An 18,643-nucleotide genomic window follows, 5' to 3' on the forward strand; every position below is an offset into this window, starting at 1 on the left:
CACAATTTTCTCTTTTTATGAATTAGAAAGGACACGCTCTTCTTACTTTTTAACCAGTGGATCAAATAATCAGACAAGCATTCTTGAATAAATAAAAAAAATAGTTGTAAACAGTTGATATGTACAGTACATATAGAAAATAAATTAATTTTCAGAACTTTAATGTGATTATGGATTTTATATGAGCAACTACAAACATACATGCATATACTGTACTGTAGTCTTATGCAGATTTCTTGTAGAAGCAAGGTACCCTGTCAGTCCTTACTGACAATTTTGACATTTTCCGAAACATTTTTTCATACAGTATTCAGTATCAACTTCAATTGTATGGTTAAAAGTTTGCCCCAAAGAAAAGATGACCAATTACAAAAAGATCCTGTTTGTTATTCATATGCATATTTAAAAAAAACATAAAAATCATTTTGTTTTTGTCTATTTCAGTTCTAAAGGTTATGTTAGTGATGTCCAATCATTGATCGCCATATTAATCTTATCCTGTCCTGCAGTGAACTACGGAAATTCTGTTAGTGGGCCATCAGTAAGGACATCGGGAGGCACCTACAACTGCTTATTTATGTTTAGTCACATACACATTATAATATAACTGTAAATATACATGCAATGCTGTTTGTGTCTGGTGAAACATACTTTTAAAATCTGAAATCATCAAAACATGCAATGGTATACTGATAAACCACACTTGTGACTTACATATGTTTGTTATGTCATATGTAAACTTATGAATGCAATCTACTGTAATAGCTGCACATGCCTAAAGCAAAATAGTAAATGAGGAGCTCAGATGCCACCGCTAAATGCCACCCTTGTGATATATGAGATAACGATAATAACTGAATGCTCTTGGCACGTATTATACGTTGATCAAATACTTTCAAATTCACTTAATCCTGGCCTCAGGCTATTCAGAAATGTCATACTGATTCTGGCAGAATCTGCTAAATGCCACATTTTTTTTAGCAAAGTCCTCTAAGTGCACAACAGATTAATTATGTTAACAATTTTGCGCAAAACAACCATGGACCACATTTATACTGGTGTCCCTTGTGAGTAGCCTACTTGAACCTGAATACAACCCAAATGTTGCCCTGCATCCCAATCTGCATACTATCCTCCTAAATAGTATTTGAAATTAGAATTTGTATGTCCAAAAGCATAGTATGTTAAAATGAGTATCCATAAAGTTCCTGGATGGTCTGTTTAAGGTGAAAATTTAAAGTGTAGATCCATGGATGCCTGATATTACCCATAACTTTTAGTTGCGCTAGAACTAACAAATTAAATAATGAATGAAAAAATGCTTGAGTCGTCCAGTTTCGCGTTAGTATTTCCCAAAGTGTATACTTTTTCGTTCTGCACTTAAAAGTAGGTACTTTTCCAACACATACTTTTAGCGCTAGGCGAATTGGGACGCAGCAGTGACATAGACGCCCTCTAATGTGTGGTTCAGTTTTTTTTAAATATTGACTTTCATGCATCTGTTTCTAGTTGCATATTTAGTGTTTTTGTAATTGTTTCCTATGTCTTTGTTTTTTTAAGTGGATGTTTTTGCAAAAAACCTTGCATGCACTTAGAGGGTTCTGCAGTAAAATTTGACAGTGAAATAATTTGTGACATTTCAGTTATTGAGTAATAACCTTTGTATCTAAACCTAAACATAAAAAAATGCTCATTTACAAGATAACATGTCAGATGCACTTAGAGGGTTTTGTATCTGAACTCCTCAAATCTTAACTGCAGTAAGACTTTCAATAACAAGTAAGATCTTTTTGTTTAGACTTAATAGTAAATATCATTCATGAGGTGTATATATTGTTATGATATTTAAAAGCTATCTCACGAGAATTTGTACATATTTTACGAAAATTTGCTAATTCGTATTAATTCATACGACCACATTCGTACATTTTAGTACGATCTGCCTTGACCCCTGTGACGTTGGGGTTAGGTGCAGGGTTGGGGGATTGGTTTCGTTTTTGTTGTTTTTTCATGAGAATCGTGCGATTTTGCACAATTAATTTCGTATGAATTGATACAAATTAGCCAACTCTTAAAATATGTACGATTTCTCGTGAGATCAGGCTGGATATTCTGGTTAAATGCCAAAAACACGTGTTGGATTTCTATTATGTAATATAACTGCTTTTAAATACAGGCATGGGAATAAACATTGTCTTTAGAATAAAAAGAAACTGAATATTTGCCCAGTGCTTTAAAGAGATTTCCCCCCACTTGATCTTCCCATCTTAGCAACTTTCAATAGCGGTAACCAAACAACAAGTTCCCAGACACTGCAGTATTCCAACATGTCACATTGACATATAGTTAAGCTTTCTATACTTAGTGGGTTATTTCTCAAGTTGTTTATCTTTCTGTTTACCATTTGGGCGTTTTAATATTAACACAGACATTTCCAAGAAAAACCCACACTTTTCCTTTCCCATTCCTCAGCCCTTTCCCTCGTTTTCAGATAAATATGGCACTTGTTTGGATATACAAACTGGAACATAGTCATCAGAAGTATTCAAGGCACTTCTGCACTTACCAGAAAATACATAAAAGTGGGGTATAGTCTTAAAGTTTTATTTAGTCTATAGGGGTCAGTAAAGTAGAACTACACACGATAGGACATTTATACACAATTTTATGTCCTTATTAATATTTTTTTGCTGCTAATGACAAATCTCACAAATCATTCTTTCACGAGGAGTGACATGTATTGTCTCTTAATCCCGGATCATAAGTTTCTTTTATTAAATTCGCTTTGACATTCAATGCATTAGCAATTTATGTTAACATCTTTTCAACATCAGCTGCAGGGAGACTAATGCAACACTTAGCATTAGTATCCAATTCGATCAAATAAATACTTATAGTAATGCTAACTGAAGTTCAGATAATTGCCATTTGTCTTAAACAACATATTAAAGACTTCAAATTAATGTTTGGTCTTCTGTTTGTGTCTCCCTGCAGCTGGTCAATCGGTTTACTTGATGAGTTCTTGATACTGTTCAGATCTCAGGAACCGACCAAAGGAGTCTTTCTCCATCAGGCTGTAGATTCGGCTCTGAGCCAGATCAAAGGCAGCAGGTGTAAGATCAACCAGATTTCTCAGAGTCACGTCTTTGGTGAAATGGTCGATGTTCACCTGAAAATGATATTAGAAATAAGAAATGTCATGTCATTCATCTTTTCTTTCTTTCTTTCTTTGAAAGAAAGGACACAAATTGACTTTTACCTTTTCTTACACACATTTTAAGTTTTCTGGGGGTATAAATTGGACACTCAGTTTAATAAGTAACACATTTTGGCAGTGTCTGAGAGCTCTAGGTGGTCTGTGGAGATGTCAATCTTCCAGAATACCTGCTGCTTCAACATGCATGAAAAAGAGTGATAAAGCCAATTAAACAGATGTCATATGGACATCTCTCTCTCTCTCTCTCTCTCTCTCTCTCTCTCTCTCTCTCTCTCTCTCTCTCTCTCTCTCTCTCTCTCTCTCTCTCTCTCTCTCTCTCTCTCTATTTTTAACTGTAAAAATATTGTCAGATTTTAATGAAAGATAGTTGTTTATTTTCATCATTCATGATCGAGGTATGTGTGTTAAGGTCATCACACTGCGCTGCTTCTATGTGTATTTATGTGTGTATAAGTTAATATGCATTAAAGCCAAACTGTTTGAACAGTTATTTGACCAATGTTTGGTTTCTCTATAAAACATGTCGCTACTATTTCAAATTGTATCTAGTGATGAGTTGCTATATATTATAAATAAAAACAAGTTGTAATTGCTTAACTTCATTTGATAAGTTACATCAAAGGGCACCTATTATACAAAATCCACTTTTAAAAGATGTTTGGACATAAATGCTTATTGGCAGACACAACAACCCCACAATAAAAAAAATGATCCTCTACTTTTTTTAATCTACAGTAAACCAATTCAGTCTCATTAGACATGCTGTTTTGTGAAATCACAAAAACAAAGCCCGCCCAAGGCCACTGACTGACTGTTTCATTTGACCCAAAAGCTTTTCTAAATGTGTGTATTAGCACATTGTAATGCTTATGTGGCTAACTATTGTCTCAGACTGTATTCACAGGAACGAGATTTATTTTTAACAACTTGGATTTAAAGGTACAGACATGAAAACTACCCAAATATAATGCTAACACAAATAATCTGTGTGTTATTTTAAGCTCAAACTTCACAGTCACATTCTACGCACAGCGGAGACTTATATTACATCTTGTTAAATGGGCATAATATGTCACCTTTAAAGCATATAATGACTCATTTATCACATTGCTCCAGGTACATATTACTGCATATTTTGATGGAATGTCCACTAGAGGTGTTTGTTTTTGTCCTTTATCCCCCACAGCCACACAAGCATGAACTGAAAAAATATATGCCAGTTATGGTCAGTATTTACTGCTTTGTAACCTTGAATCAACCGGCATCAAAATGGAGAAAAAAACAAGCGCCTCTGGTGCCTCTTGTGGGCACTTCAACTGAAAGATGCAGTAATATGTACCAAATAATTTTTTTTGTAGAGAAACTAAAAGACATTAAGCAGTACAACTTTTTTGGTTAGGTGAGTTACGTGAACTACCTTTAGTAGCCTTAACTTAAAAATGTCCTAAAGTTTTTGACTAAACCTTTTCAAGTTTTTTAGCCTAAGGGTGCTTTCACACATGTTGGTGTGCGCCGTGGTGCGGCCTCGGAGCGCACCAAATTCCATTGTATAATTATCAGTTAGTGCGTGTTCACATATGTTGTTTTACTGTACTCGAAACACCGCACCGTACACCATGTGATAACGGTCAGCTCTGTCATTGGTCTCTGACACCGCTTACCCCCAGAGCGAAGCTAGCAAGATATGAAGATAAACAATGGACGTCTTTGCAAAGTTTTATTTTCTATAACGCAAAATTGCGCAAATGTTAAAGCCCTTCTCACAGAGCCGTTTTCTAAAAATCCCATAAATGTCACTATTTGTGTGTGTGGAGGACAGCTTTGCCTTTATGAAATCATCAGCTCAAATCTCCAGGAGACAGTGAATCTCTGCAACGGACCCAGATTTCCCAGTTTGTTGTTTACCCACAATATAACAACCGGCTCACGTCACGACTGAAGCCCAGTGGCTCAAACATGTGGGGAACTTCCTGTATTTGGTTCAGCCTGAGGTCGAGCAGTGTTCACACCACAGACCAGAGTTCGGTGACAGCCTCTCCGAGACCACCTGTTTAGAGCGATCTCGGAGCGGCAGTTTAGTGCGCACCAGAGTACGGCTGTTGTGTTCACACGGACCCAAACGAACCGTACTCAGACCGAAAGCTCATTTGGGCCGACCTAGCCTGTGCCTGTGTGTTAGCACGCTAAGGGACACGTACACCAAGGCGTTTACTGCATATGTTTTCAATTGTTTCCAATGGAAGCGTCATGCTTTCCAAAAACGCCAACAACTGGCAATTGAGCACCCAAACTTGAAAAATGTTCAACTTTGAGTGAAACGCTCAGTTCGTCAAAGTCACTTTTCACTCGGCCGTCCAATCACTGTGGAAATGGGGAGGGACAAATACCACAACCAACAACCAATTGACGCATCGTTCAATCGTTCAATAAACAAACCAGCAGTATCACAGCAACCAAAGCGCAAGCGCCCACAGCCTGGCATTTTCAGCTATGTTTAAAGCTTTGGTGTACATGCTTCCTAAGAACTGTCACAATCTCCAAGATACTCCAGTAAAAACCGACTCGAAAACTACGTTTAACATTCGTGACAAATTTCTGAAGAAATGCTGTTATGTCATGGTTTTATTTATGTGAACTCTCTTATAACCTTTCACTATGTTTTGATGGTCATTGTGTTTGAATCAAAGTTCATTTCCCTTAAAACTTGTAGTTATTCCATTACTGTTACAGTAAGTCTGTTTATAGCTCCTTGGGGAGCTTCAGAGGGGAAAACTGTGGACCTCAGCGTTTATACAAAGATCTAAACAAACGTTATTAAGTATATATTCACAGTTCATGAGTGGGAGGTTTGAGTAAGGGCTGCTTTTGAAATGCGATGCTTCACTGTGTTTCGTGGAACTTGAGTACGATTACCACTTGAAAAAATCTTTTAAAAAGCAAACAAACCTCTTTAGGCCCACCGGTCTGAATGAAGTCCTCATAAATCTTCTTAGCTTTGGTGGCCATTTTCAGTGGACTCTTGGTCTTTTTGAAATCCTCACAAGCCTCCCAGAACTCAATATTTTCATCGCTGAACTCAGATCTCAGGAAGCACTTGAAGGTGGCCAGGCCATCTAAGGAATAAAAAAATGGAAGAAAAACCATTGGAGAGGCTGCGTGTACAGCTTTGTGTTTGAACTAGTGTGCAGCCGACAAGCTTCCGCTGTAGACCCCTGCCCCACCAGCTCCTTATCCAGACATTAATGTTGCCTAGGGCACACAGTCCTTAATGTAATCTCTCCACAATGCAGCTCACAATGCAGGATCAAACATTCAAGTGGCACCTGTTTTAGCTCTGTGCATTACAAGGATCAATTTTTTGAATTACTGACTATATTGACTTATTTTAGCATTTGTTTCCTAACTGTTGTCATCCAATATACAGTTTGGGTAAAATGTACACTCTAAAAACTCCTGGGATATTTTCATCCCGCTGGGATGTAATTGAACCTGCTGGGTTGTTTTCACCTATTGTTGCATCGAATATAAAAAATGTCTGGGTTAATTTAACCAAACAGATTGGTTTGTCCCTTTTTGACCCAACACAGCATTTTTTAAAGGTATTCCAAAGAAAGCACGCAATGAAGTGATTAAAAACCACTCAGTTATACAGGTGGTGCTTTAGCAGAGATGAACTTAAAGGGACACTCCACTTTTTTGAAAATATTCCCATTTTCGAGCTCCCCTAGAGTTAAACACTTGATTTTTACAGTTTTTAAATTCATTCAGCCGATCTCCGGGTCCGGCTGTATCACTTTTAGCATAGCTTAGCATAATCCATTGAATCCGATTAGACCATTAGCATCTCGCTCAAAAATAACCAAATAGTTTCAATATTTTTCCTATTTAAAACTTGACTCTTCTGTAATTAAATCGTGTACTAAGACCAACAGAAAATAAAAAGATGTGATTTTCTAGGCAGATATGGCTAGGAACTATACTCTCATTCCGGCGTAATAATCAAGGACTTTGCTGCTGTAACATGGCTGCAGGTGGCGCAATGATATTACGCAGTGCCCCAAAATAATGCTCTGCTATTGAATGTAACGAAGGGGACTATTTTTGGGACGCTGCCTAATATTGCCTGGAAAATGAGTCTATTTAAAAAAAGTGGAGTGTCCCTTTAAAGTGCCAGACTGATCCAATATCAAAAATTACTTGTATTTCAGTGTGTCATGTAGCTGTCCATCAATGTAAACAATGTGCAAAATAGTTAAACCAAAAAGTGCAAAATTAAAAAAAATATTGGCTTCTAAAGTACGGAGTCGACTCTGAACTGGGTTTTCGGGTGATATTATTTTTTCGAAAATCCCGCCTGTTAAGTTTGAAGGCAATACTTTGCATAATCTCTGCCTACGAGTAATCTTGTCTTCGAGAAACGAAAACCCTGACCTGCCCACAGACACTTCCGCTGGTTAGTGTGTTAACATCATGTCGAGAAGACACTGTTTTTTGAGCTGTAAAGGCAACTTTGTGTTGTTTTCACTACCAAAGGATGAAGATGTGAAGAATCAGTGGTTAATATTACTTTTTCAAGTGAGATAAAAGCATCTGCCAAATGCACAACTGCACATTGTAATAAATAGACTATGGGCCCTATCTTGCACCCAGCGCAATTGACTTTGTCAGTGACGCATGTATAATTCGTATTTTGCACCGGCGCACAGCGGGTTTTTCCCTCCACAGACGCACGTCGGCAAACTAGGGAATGAACTTGCGCTCCCTGGGCGGTTCAGCGCAAAAAAGGAGGCGTGTTGCGGCGCAAACCATCCCTGATGCTATTTTGCAGTTTCAAAAAACAATTGCGCCACTGACCAAAAAAAACTAGTCTAAAGTCAGTGGCGCGTTGCGCGTGGTTCATTATGCTATTTTAAGGGCGCATGCTTGACCATAATGTATAGCGTGCACAACGCGCACACAATTTGCTTATCTAATCTACACAGATGCAACAGTTATTTTTGCAAATCATAAATTGTTACAATAAAAAATATTAACACATGAGATAAGGGGAATCATAGTGGTGAGCATTGTGGTGATAGTTTTTATTTATTGTGTGGCTATTTCCTCTCACGCCTGTTTAACCTACGCTGATTTGGGCGGGTTTCTCCTATCCCCATACAAAACAACTTCTCTGTCTTTGACTGCTCTTACAAGAACGTCGGTCTCCTAGGCTGTGAACCGCTCCTGGCGTGCGCCTGGTAAATCCGTCATAATAATAGCAACCCGCCATGGAACTTGCGCCCTTGCGTTTAAAGGGAATGTTGGATAGCGTTCTGATTGGTTTATTTGACGTTACGCCCAAACCACACTTATGAATAATGAACCTACTTCAGACCAACCTCTTATTGATTTGCGCCTGGCGGAAGAGTTATTTCTCCCGCCGGGAAAATAGCAACAGCGCCCAAGATCCGCCCACAAAGTCACTTGCGCATTGGGCTTCGCACTTGCGTTTCAGATCGTTAAAATAGGGCCCTATGTGTAAATGAACCGTTCAAAACTGTTCATTTCTAAATCTTGGTTCAGCTTATTCTTTTTCTTACAAAGGTTTCACAACTTTATAACTGATTTAATGTCGGCTATGTCTAATCTATCGAATGGACCCTTATAATGTCTTATCAGTAAGTCACGCTAGCAACGCATGTTGCAGATAAGCTACTGTTTTGCCGGTTAGCTTACATATGTGTAAAAATGTGTCTGTCGTCGTTTTTATTGCTTGGATTATTGATGAAGGATGTGTATTGATGTCGGTTTTCTCTTAATGTCTGGCTAACACATGTTGCAGTTATTGTTTAGCTGTCATACTTGCTTACATGAATGTAAAAATTGTTAGTGTCTGTCGACGATTGTATTACTTGGATTAATGATGAATGATGTGACGCTAATGTCTTGTCAGTAAGTCACGTTAGCACTAGGTCAATGCATGTTGCACTATTGTTGGACTGTTCGAAGACTGTCTCAGTTGACCAATCAGAGCAAAGTAGGTTACCGAAAGGTGGGGTTAAGGCATCTTTGAACGGCTTTGTAGATTTGGTGATCTCTGAGAAATGGGGTTATATTAAATTTATATTTTGAGTGTTTTTTCTTTGCATGCATTCAAACCTGTTGCTGGGGAATCCTTAACCATATTAGGAAGCTTAGAAATTGGACCTGACTGGCACTTTAAGTTAATCCTCCAAACAATTCCCAGTGGGGCGGTTTCCCAGACAGTGATTAGTCTAGTCCTAGACTAAAATAAATGTAAGAGCTGTCCAAACTGAAAACAACTTGCACTGACATATCTTAAAATACATCAGTGCCCTTTGTATTGCCTCAAAATGCAAGTAATGTTTTTAGTAAGGCATGTATTGTATGTATTTTTTTCTATAATATGGAACAACATAATACAATTTTAATAAGGGCTTTCTGTGTACTGTACACTATCAGACAAAATTGTCAAAAAATGGCCTCAATCTATAACCATTTCCAAAAGGTCCTAATATGTACCATTTAGGTAAATTATACATTTTGGTACCAATAGGTACTAACAACAAACTCTTTAGGTGTAAATGTGCATTTTTTGAAAGTGCACTGGCCCAATGACAGCTAGGGACCATTTTTTCTGATAGTGTAGACAAAGCATCTTTTAAACCATTTTGTTTCATTATATATATATATATATATGCTTTATTCATCCTGATCTCACAAGAATGTTAGTTCCAAAGCCAATTATAAAAATCCAATTATAATACTACTACAGATGTTTTATTATTATATTTTCATTAGGAATTAAAGATGACTTCAGTTGTATTTTAATGATCTGGATGACAAACTTAGATTTAGCCTTTAAATTTATTGAAAGTTCAATTAGATGAATTTGTACATAGATTTTAAGATTAGATATTCTTGCATATTTATTTACTTAAACATAACCCTGGATTATCTGTATGTGGGATGTATTTGTGTGTACAGATCAGGGCCCGGTTCCCCGATAACGTTCACTCTTAGCGTGCTAAGAAGACTCAAAAAGATATATCTTACCAAAGTTGTTTGTGTTCCTAAGTGTGTTCCCCGAAGTGTCTCTTAGGAAGCTTCTTAACACGCTGCCTCTAAGTACGACGTTACAATGTCGCTGTCCCGAGTGAAAGTGCTGAATTATTTGCGATCGATCTTTCAGGGATCGATTTTCCACTTCACGTGAAGGTTCATTACGGCGTTAAGAAAGACAACACGTTCTATACAAATGGAACATTACTCAAATTATTCCAGTCACATTTATTTTAACATAGTTTAGTTATCCGTAAAATATAGACTATTAATTAAATGATCAAATTGTCAGAAATACGGGTAGACGAACCGGGTATCCCTCGCTATTTATCCACCCTCCTTATCCCGTTGTGCCACTTGTGCCGCTTCTTGGCATGGGTTTTGACTTAAAAAAAAATATGTAATACACTTTTATACGACTGTTAAGGTACTTAACAATCAGAATTGATTGCAGTATTTCTGTTTAATGCGGTAGGCTATTGCTTACCATTAATGTTTTCAATAAAAAGCAACCTAGGTAGAGAATATGGTCTGAGAAGATCTAGCAGCTCCATAATGAGTTGTCTTGGAAGGCGATTTTTTTATTTAGCCTCGTCAGGCAAAATGTCAAAAGGTTTAAGGGTTGACGAATAAATAAATTGGCATGGACTTAACAGTTACGCGGCCGGTGTTGTGTGGAAGTCTGTTTCCCCTATGTTTCCCTTTAGTGTAGTATTTTATAGCATTTTTATCACATTATACGTTTATTATTTATATACATTGAAAGTTTTAATGGCTACTGAGATGTATATGTGTGCATTTATGAAATGTATCTTGACTGTTCTTGATTGTAAGTCAATTATTTTTACAGTTTGAATCATATTATATGTATAATATATATTTATTATGTTTGGAAACATAACAGTTTTAAAACAAACAGTAGAGAAAAGAAGAAAATGACAGGCTATATGTTAAAAGACATAAAACTGTCAAATATGAAATATTTAATAAATTGTATAATAGAATACATGATATTATTGCTTTTTAGTATAACCAATTGAAATCTTTAATCTTTCTAAATAAATTATGAATGTAACGTGATGTAAACGCTATAAACATAGAGGGAACAGATTTCAATGAGGAACAAACACCGGCGCCGTCTTTGATTCATTAGTTCTGATACCAAATAAAGTCAACTGCATAAATAGTCCTGTATCCATTGCAAACATATTTTATTATAAGTCTTAAAAATGTCCATAACATAAAATCATTGTCAGCATACCATAGTTTTTGACTTGTACTGCGCTGCGCTGATTTCTAAAGACAGCGGCGATAGCGTTTTGCGCTCAAACAACGCTAAGAGAGAGCTTACGAATGGTCCAGACCAACCTTACGAAAGTGTGACTTACAGAAGATATACTTAGCGTACGAACGTTTTGGGAATCGTGCCATAGAGTTAAGAGAGAGGTTAAGGAATAGGTTAAGAACTACTTAGCGATAAGAACGTTTTGGGGAACCGGGCCCTGGATTTTACTGTTATTGTGAGGGTTAATATTTTCTTCTGACTTTACAAACAGATGAAACATCATGAAAACATTAAAAAACCAAATTAGGAGAAAACTGTGTCTTTTATTATTTGAAATAAAAACTACTAAATCAGTTTAACAGTGTTTTTGCTTTAAATCTACCAATGAGTGTTAGGTTTGGGGAACATCTGAGTAAATATTACTGTCTTGGTATGAAAACCATTGTGTCTACAGTATGAGAGGTCTTCAATAACAAAGCTTTTTGTGTGTCCCCACATTTCAACACAGTTTATTTTAGGGCTTAGTACGAGAAGTTCACTTCTTTTTATGGATCTAAACTACTGTTAAAAAACATTCTGTCAGATATGCATCATCTGAAAGTTAATCTACCCGCTAAAGCACAAGCAGTTTACGCATACCAAATCAAGTGCACCGGGGCACTTTCACAGATTTCTATGAGATTCCAAGCCAGCAGATATAAACAAAGTATTAAATGTGTTTTTACAGACCCGGCCGATCAACGGAGCCTTCCAATCAGCGGTCATGCCTGAAAGAACATTCAAGACGCAAAATGCAACCAAATGGCCATTAAGATTAACATCATATACTCACAGCTGTTGGAGAGGACCTTATCGAGGGACTCGCGCCACTGAGCAGCTTCTTCAGGTGCGGGCCTGATCAAAACAAACAGGGTTCTTGAATTAACTTTCTTCTGAGGCACCAGAGCCAACACGTTGTTTCCATGAAAAATCTTTGCTGTTGATAAGGACCTATTTTAAATTTGGTGATCTCAGATTTTGGTTGAGTTTGGGATTTGAGAATCATTCAGAAATGTACTGAATCCACTTAAAAAAAGCTTATTTTCCAGCTCCCTTAGAGTTAAACATTTGATTTTTACCGTTTTGGAATCCATCCAGCTGATCTCTGGTTCTGGCGGTACCACTTTTAGCATAGCTTAGCATAATCCATAGAATCTGATTAGACCATTAGCATCACGCAAAAAATAACCAAAGAGTTTCGATATAACCAAAGAGCAATGATATTTTGCTCTTTTGGTTATATATATAGTATTTTCAGGAACTATGTAATATCATTGCGCTTCCTGCAGCCATTTTACGGCAGCAAAGTCCTTGATTATTACGCCAGAATGACAGTTTAGTTCCTAGCCATATCTGCCTAGAAAATCGCAACTTTTAAGTTTCCGTCGGTCTTAGTACACAATGTAACTACAGAAGAGTCAAGTTTTAAATAGGAAAAATATCGAAACTCTTTGGTTATTTTTGAGGGTGATGCTAATGGTCTAATCAGATTCAATGGATTATGTTTAGCTGTGCTAAAAGTGCTAACGCCAGACCCGGAGATCAGCTGAATAGATTCCAAAACGGTAAAAATTAAATGTTTAACTCTAAGGGAGCTGGAAAATGAGCATATTTTCAAAAAAAGTGGAGTGTCCCTTTAAGTCACCAGCTTGCACTGGATTGTGTTTTTAACACTTAAACAACACTTGACACAAAAATCACATGATGTATAAACAAAATGTCGAATTGATAACAAATGTATACCTTGTAATGCACTGTAAGTTGCTTTGGATAAAAGCATCGGCCAAATGCATAACTGCACATTGTAATAAATAGACAATGTGTAAATGAACCGTTCAAAACTGTTCATTTCTAAATCTTAGGTAAAAATAATAAAATAAAAGGTTTCACAACTTAACTTTATAACTGAATTAAAGTCTGCTGTGTCTTATCCATCGAATGTACCCTTATCTTTAACAAGAGTGCTCTGATTCCCATAAAAGACTCTTGCATAAGGCATTACGTAAGATAAAGTGAGCTGAAGTGGTCTGAAAATATTTTTATAGTCAATTTGGAAACAACTTTTATTATAAACAATCCCTTTGCACATTCTATTGCATGCTAAGATGGCCTTTCTCAATTTCCATCCATCTTCTCACTTCTTCTCCAATATATTTTAGCGTTTTCCTTATGCACAGGATCCAAAATAAGCTTTTTTCCAAACCTGGGAATGCTAGGTGAAATTGTATGTACGTAAATTAATTCATTTGCTATTTTTCCTCACATATTTGTAAACGGCTGGTCAGTCTCAAGACATTCCGATTTCGAGCCGGTCCTTTTGTTGCAAGCAGCAACTTCACAGCTACGTGCACATTCGCAGTCGAAGCAGCACCCGAACGTTATCCAATAGCAGCCATAGTGTAATTTCGTACCTGAAAACGTGACCCATTTGACAAAGACCCCGACTTGAACCGCCCCACAATTTGCACCGTAATTACACTGAAGCACTTTGGTTTCAAAAAGACGCAGTGATTTTTTAGCTTCACTTTGGTAAGATGAAAATACCATCCATCAGGTAAAAATGTACAGTGCCGTCACAAGTTCAATGCGTTATCATCTCATATTAAATTATCATGACTGAGAAGAGGTGAAAGCAGCTAATCGCTTAAATTATAGCAAAATACTTAAATCTGCTTATTAATGTTACGAATCCTTGTGCTTTGACTGGACGTGTTATAAAGCGTGTTGTAATGATGGTGCGCAGCCACAACAGGAGGTAAACTTTCTCCTATACATAACTTTAAGTCTTGCATGTTGTGCAAATAGATGCACGTTGTATGTTGTATCAAGACTGATATGTGAGATGTGGACCACTATGGGAGCGGACTTCTTTGTTTGCTTTTGAATCATGGTACACCATTCGGTCAGGGCAGTGCAACACGATGTCAAACACGCCCCCAGTCTTTATTATGGACCACAGGCATTTAACGCTAACCAGTTAGACCTCTAAATGGCACCATAACCACAAAAACTAAATAAATAAACCCATACGATCATCGTTTTCGTAAAACGGATTAGGCAAAAATCGGTATCGGAAGGTCAGACCTACAGAAAAATTGAATCGGTTGCATATATATACTGAATTGGCCTAATGTGGGACATTCTTTGAATTTCAGAGTTCTGTGAAATGTGCATCTAATTTAATGATTGCTCCATCCTTGGCATTTAAGAGGTCATGAGATATTTTTATTTTTGTGATGCCATAGTTTCAGTCCCGGCCCCAAGGGGGGCATTGGGGGGCCGGGCCCGCCCTGTGAGTCACTAGTGCCCGCCCTGGACGAGCCTGCGGTCTCCCTTCACCTTTTGACCAGCTCCATGTCCAACCAACCAACAGTCCTTGCTTGTTTGCACTTTTTTATCAATAGGCTAACTTTACCTTTATCAAAAGTTATTGTTTTGTATATATATATATATATATATATATATATATATATATATATATATATATATATATACATATATGAAAAAAAGTATCTAAACGTATTTGATTGGTTTGTCGATAGTGAGCGTGGAAATGGTTGTTTGCTAAGCATAGCGCCACCACTTAACGTTAAGACACGGTTGAGTCGTGTGACAGTGATACTGACACGTTATGGTTCTGCTGTGGTCTTTTAACTATTTTCGCTGCTGAAACAACAAAAACAGTCAACATTGCGTCTAAAATGTAAGTGACTAAATATTAATTACATGTTTAGTGAACTGTCATATGAAATCTGTAAATTTTCATCCATGATGTAATGCTACTTAAAGGTGGCATAGAATGATTGAACGGGGTATTTATCCTTGTTCTGTGATGTGACATGTAGACAAAAAAGTTTTTGTTTGGGTCTGTAATGCCTTAGAAGCTTCCTAAAAACCTCTCTCAGATAGCTCTATTAGGGTTGGGGATTTTAAACAAGTGGTTTTGCACCTATTTGGCTCCCCCTACTGGCTTAACTTGCAATCTCATTACTGATTGGCTGACTTTGCTGCCACTCAAAAAATGTAGCCAATTATTTTAAAGTGGAGGGGCAGTTAGATGCCTGTGATGTCATAAGCATCAGTTTTTCAGATTGGGCCGTTTTCTGGCTGACATTTCTAAAAGAGGAATTGCTATGAGACTGAGATGTTTAGCATGTCTAACACTTTTTGTATGTTCGTGAATGTGGGTAGACTACCATTATTCAACAAAGACAAGGTAAAAATGTTTTTTCATTCTCTGTCCCCTTTAACTATTTCTATTTTATATTGTTATTAAAAACTCCACATTTTTACCGCAGTATGTTAACAGAGTTTAACTCACTTTGTTAACACACTGTTTGCTGCTTTCATTTGTTTAGCGTAATTACATTTTGCACTTTGGTGGTCATTGAGACTAAAGGATGCAGAATCATTATCGCGTTTTGCTGATTGTTATTGCTACTTCCAGTCGAGCAAGTAAAATTCTCTTTCACTTGGCCTTTTAAAAAAATCCACTTTTCCCTGATAAGCGGACAAGCGTTGATGTCGAGCGCTGCGACGTGTGTTTTTAGACTGCTTCAGTAGGCTAGGTCCAATCTTTACGACTTCTTGTATTACGTTAACGGAGAGGTATGTCAGTTCTTCCTTGTTTTTTTGTCCATTAAATTCAGAATTAATGATATTATGCATTGCAGTGAGGTTGATCTCATAATTTGTGCCGCCCCTGAAAAAATGAAATGCCCGTCCGTGAATTTTTGTCTGGCGCCGGGTCTGCATAGTTTTACTGGGATTTATGTATTTTTTGGGGACCTACAAAACATTAGACCTTATTAGGCAGTGTCTCACTTTATTGCAAATCACCCTATAAACTACAGTACACGTAGACTGGATTTGCAAACAACAAAAAGTACACTCATAAAAAAAAAACATGTTACACAATGCTGTCGAAGAACTTTTTTTGTCTGTAAAATTCTATAAAAAAAATTTAAAGAATGTTTCACAAAAAGATCTTTGTATTGAAGAATGGGTCTTTACACTATTAAGGGTAATAAATAAAGTGGTTCTATTAGGAACCTTTGGCTGAATGGTTTTTTGGGGAACTAAAAAAGGTTCTTGTATGGCCTCGCTGGGAAGACCACTTTCTTTCACCTTTATTTAAAGGTTTATATACAATATTGCATTTTTAAGTTATATTTAAAATAAGTATTAAAGCTTCCCTTCAGTCTTGGATATGAGACAAGACACGTGCAGATCTGCAGTCATCAGTGATAAAGATGTAGAGAGAAAAAAATAAAAAGAGAGCCAGAGGAAAAGTGAAGGAAGCCAAGAGGAACTCACTTTTGAAGCTTCTCCGGTTTCTTCTCAGGCTTTTCTTGGTAGGGGATGATAAGGTCGATGGAATTCTCTGGCTTCTGAAGCAGAGTTCCCAATTTAGTCTTGATCTCCTTAGCCCTGAAGAAAACATGATTCAGATGTCCATAAATTTGCATCATAAATAAGAAATTGGGACATAACCACATTTATAACCTTCACTGGATTGAATGATCATTTGATTTATTTAATTTTGTTTTAGTTTAAGCTAAGGAAACATGTATTCTTCATTGACCAGCTTTGTTATGATCATAACTGTATTATAGTCTGGCATATGGGAAAATGCAGCACCATTTTCGCCTCCCATAGCCAAAGTAACTAAAGTCCAGTCTAAGAACAAATCCAACAACATTTTTTAAGTTTTGGGACAAAAATGCAAATTCCCAACAGATGACTGCGGGTTCAATGACGTAAGTCACATAACAGATCTATTGCTAAAACCAGCCGAAAAAACAACTTACTATGTACTACTACAGACTTCCCAGGAATTCTAAAGGCCTTGGGCAACTTAATTTATATCCAAATCAAAATCATGGCCACAACAGTGATAAACATATGTTTCTGTTGTGAATCAGCCAAAAGCACAAAACCCAAGCAATGTCCTAAATATATGTCCTTAAAATGCACTTACCGCAATTCAACTCCCAATCGTGTTGTGAAAAGCGAAGGAAACGTAGCTTGTCTATTGGAAGACCTTTAATTTATTTAAGGTATTCATAGTCAAGACTTGGGAACATTTTTTATTCAGTCTACTGGGAAGTAAGTGTAATCTAAGTGAACAATAAAATAACAGAAAGAAAATGCTATATTGTAAAATTACTATAGTTATACAACCATTTTTGTTATACAATTTCTCTTTGGGTTGGCAAGGCAGCAAAATTCTGCAATGTCCAAAATAAATAAAGTTCCTGTTTTACACATGCAATGATCAATGATCTGTCATATAGATAACAGATAAACCTCATCCATACATTTGCAAATATACCCTAATGTATACACAACTAGAATGTTTCAGATTCCACATGCAAGCACTAAATCGTAAAGACAAAAGTATGAAATAACTGACTGACAAAAATGTATATAATATTAACAATATAATCCATGATGCCATCTTCCAAAGTGCTTACCTTTCCAGACATGTCTGGGGCAGGGCTGCTAATCCCTTACACATGTTCTGAGCTGTTCAGTATAGCTTTACAGAGTTTGCAGTCCACTAGCATGAGATGTTTCTTTCTCTCTCTTCTAGAGGTTGTCTTCCTGCACCCCTCTATTATATGAAGGAAGCCCGCTGGCCCGAAGCCAACAACTCAAGAGCCAATCGAGTTCCTCCTTGCAATTACAATGGAAGCAGATAGAGCTCTGGAGAGGATCAACACCAGAAAAAACACTTGAGACCTGGCAAAGCAAAGCAGCTGAAACATCACTGCACAGTGTTTAGATCCATATCTATTTAGTCAGACAAATGAAATTACCGTTAGGACACCCGACCCGAGAAGCTGTTTTTTGTAAATAAAGGCTGTTTAGTATAATGCAGTATTTGGACATATTGTTTATTTTTTTTATATATTCACACGAATCTGATAGTGCTTCTGTATAGCTTGGTGGTAGAGCATTGCATAAGCAGCACAAACAGTCATGGGTTCGAACCCAACAAACACACATACTGAATAAAGAAGTATACCTTGTAATGC

General features: G+C 37.0%; 1 protein-coding gene across 1 annotated transcript; it reads right to left on the reverse strand.

Moving 5' to 3' along the window:
- On the reverse strand, positions 1–18,232 carry rgs5a (regulator of G protein signaling 5a). Its single transcript, XM_065264523.2, has 5 exons — positions 18,080–18,232; positions 16,920–17,033; positions 12,397–12,458; positions 6,164–6,330; positions 1–3,169 (listed from the first exon to the last, which is right to left on the reverse strand). The coding sequence occupies exons 1-5, from the start codon at positions 18,121–18,123 to the stop codon at positions 3,008–3,010; spliced, it is 549 nt and encodes a 182-aa protein (XP_065120595.1). The 5' UTR covers positions 18,124–18,232; the 3' UTR covers positions 1–3,007.
- Positions 18,233–18,643: the final 411 nt, after the last annotated feature.

The sequence above is a fragment of the Paramisgurnus dabryanus genome, chromosome 7, assembly GCF_030506205.2.
Source record: "Paramisgurnus dabryanus chromosome 7, PD_genome_1.1, whole genome shotgun sequence".
NCBI lineage: Eukaryota > Metazoa > Chordata > Actinopteri > Cypriniformes > Cobitidae > Paramisgurnus > Paramisgurnus dabryanus.

Excerpts from the sequence above, each read along its gene's own strand:
- rgs5a (XM_065264523.2), bottom strand. The coding sequence starts at position 18,123 with ATGTGTAAGGGATTAGCAGCCCTGCCCCAGACATGTCTGGAAAG. Across the intron at positions 12,459-16,919 it reads AAACCGGAGAAGCTTCAAAA|GCCCGCACCTGAAGAAGCTG; the intron begins GTGAGTTCCTCT and ends TGTTTTGATCAG. Across the intron at positions 6,331-12,396 it reads TAAGGTCCTCTCCAACAGCT|ATGGCCTGGCCACCTTCAAG; the intron begins GTGAGTATATGA and ends TTTATTCCTTAG.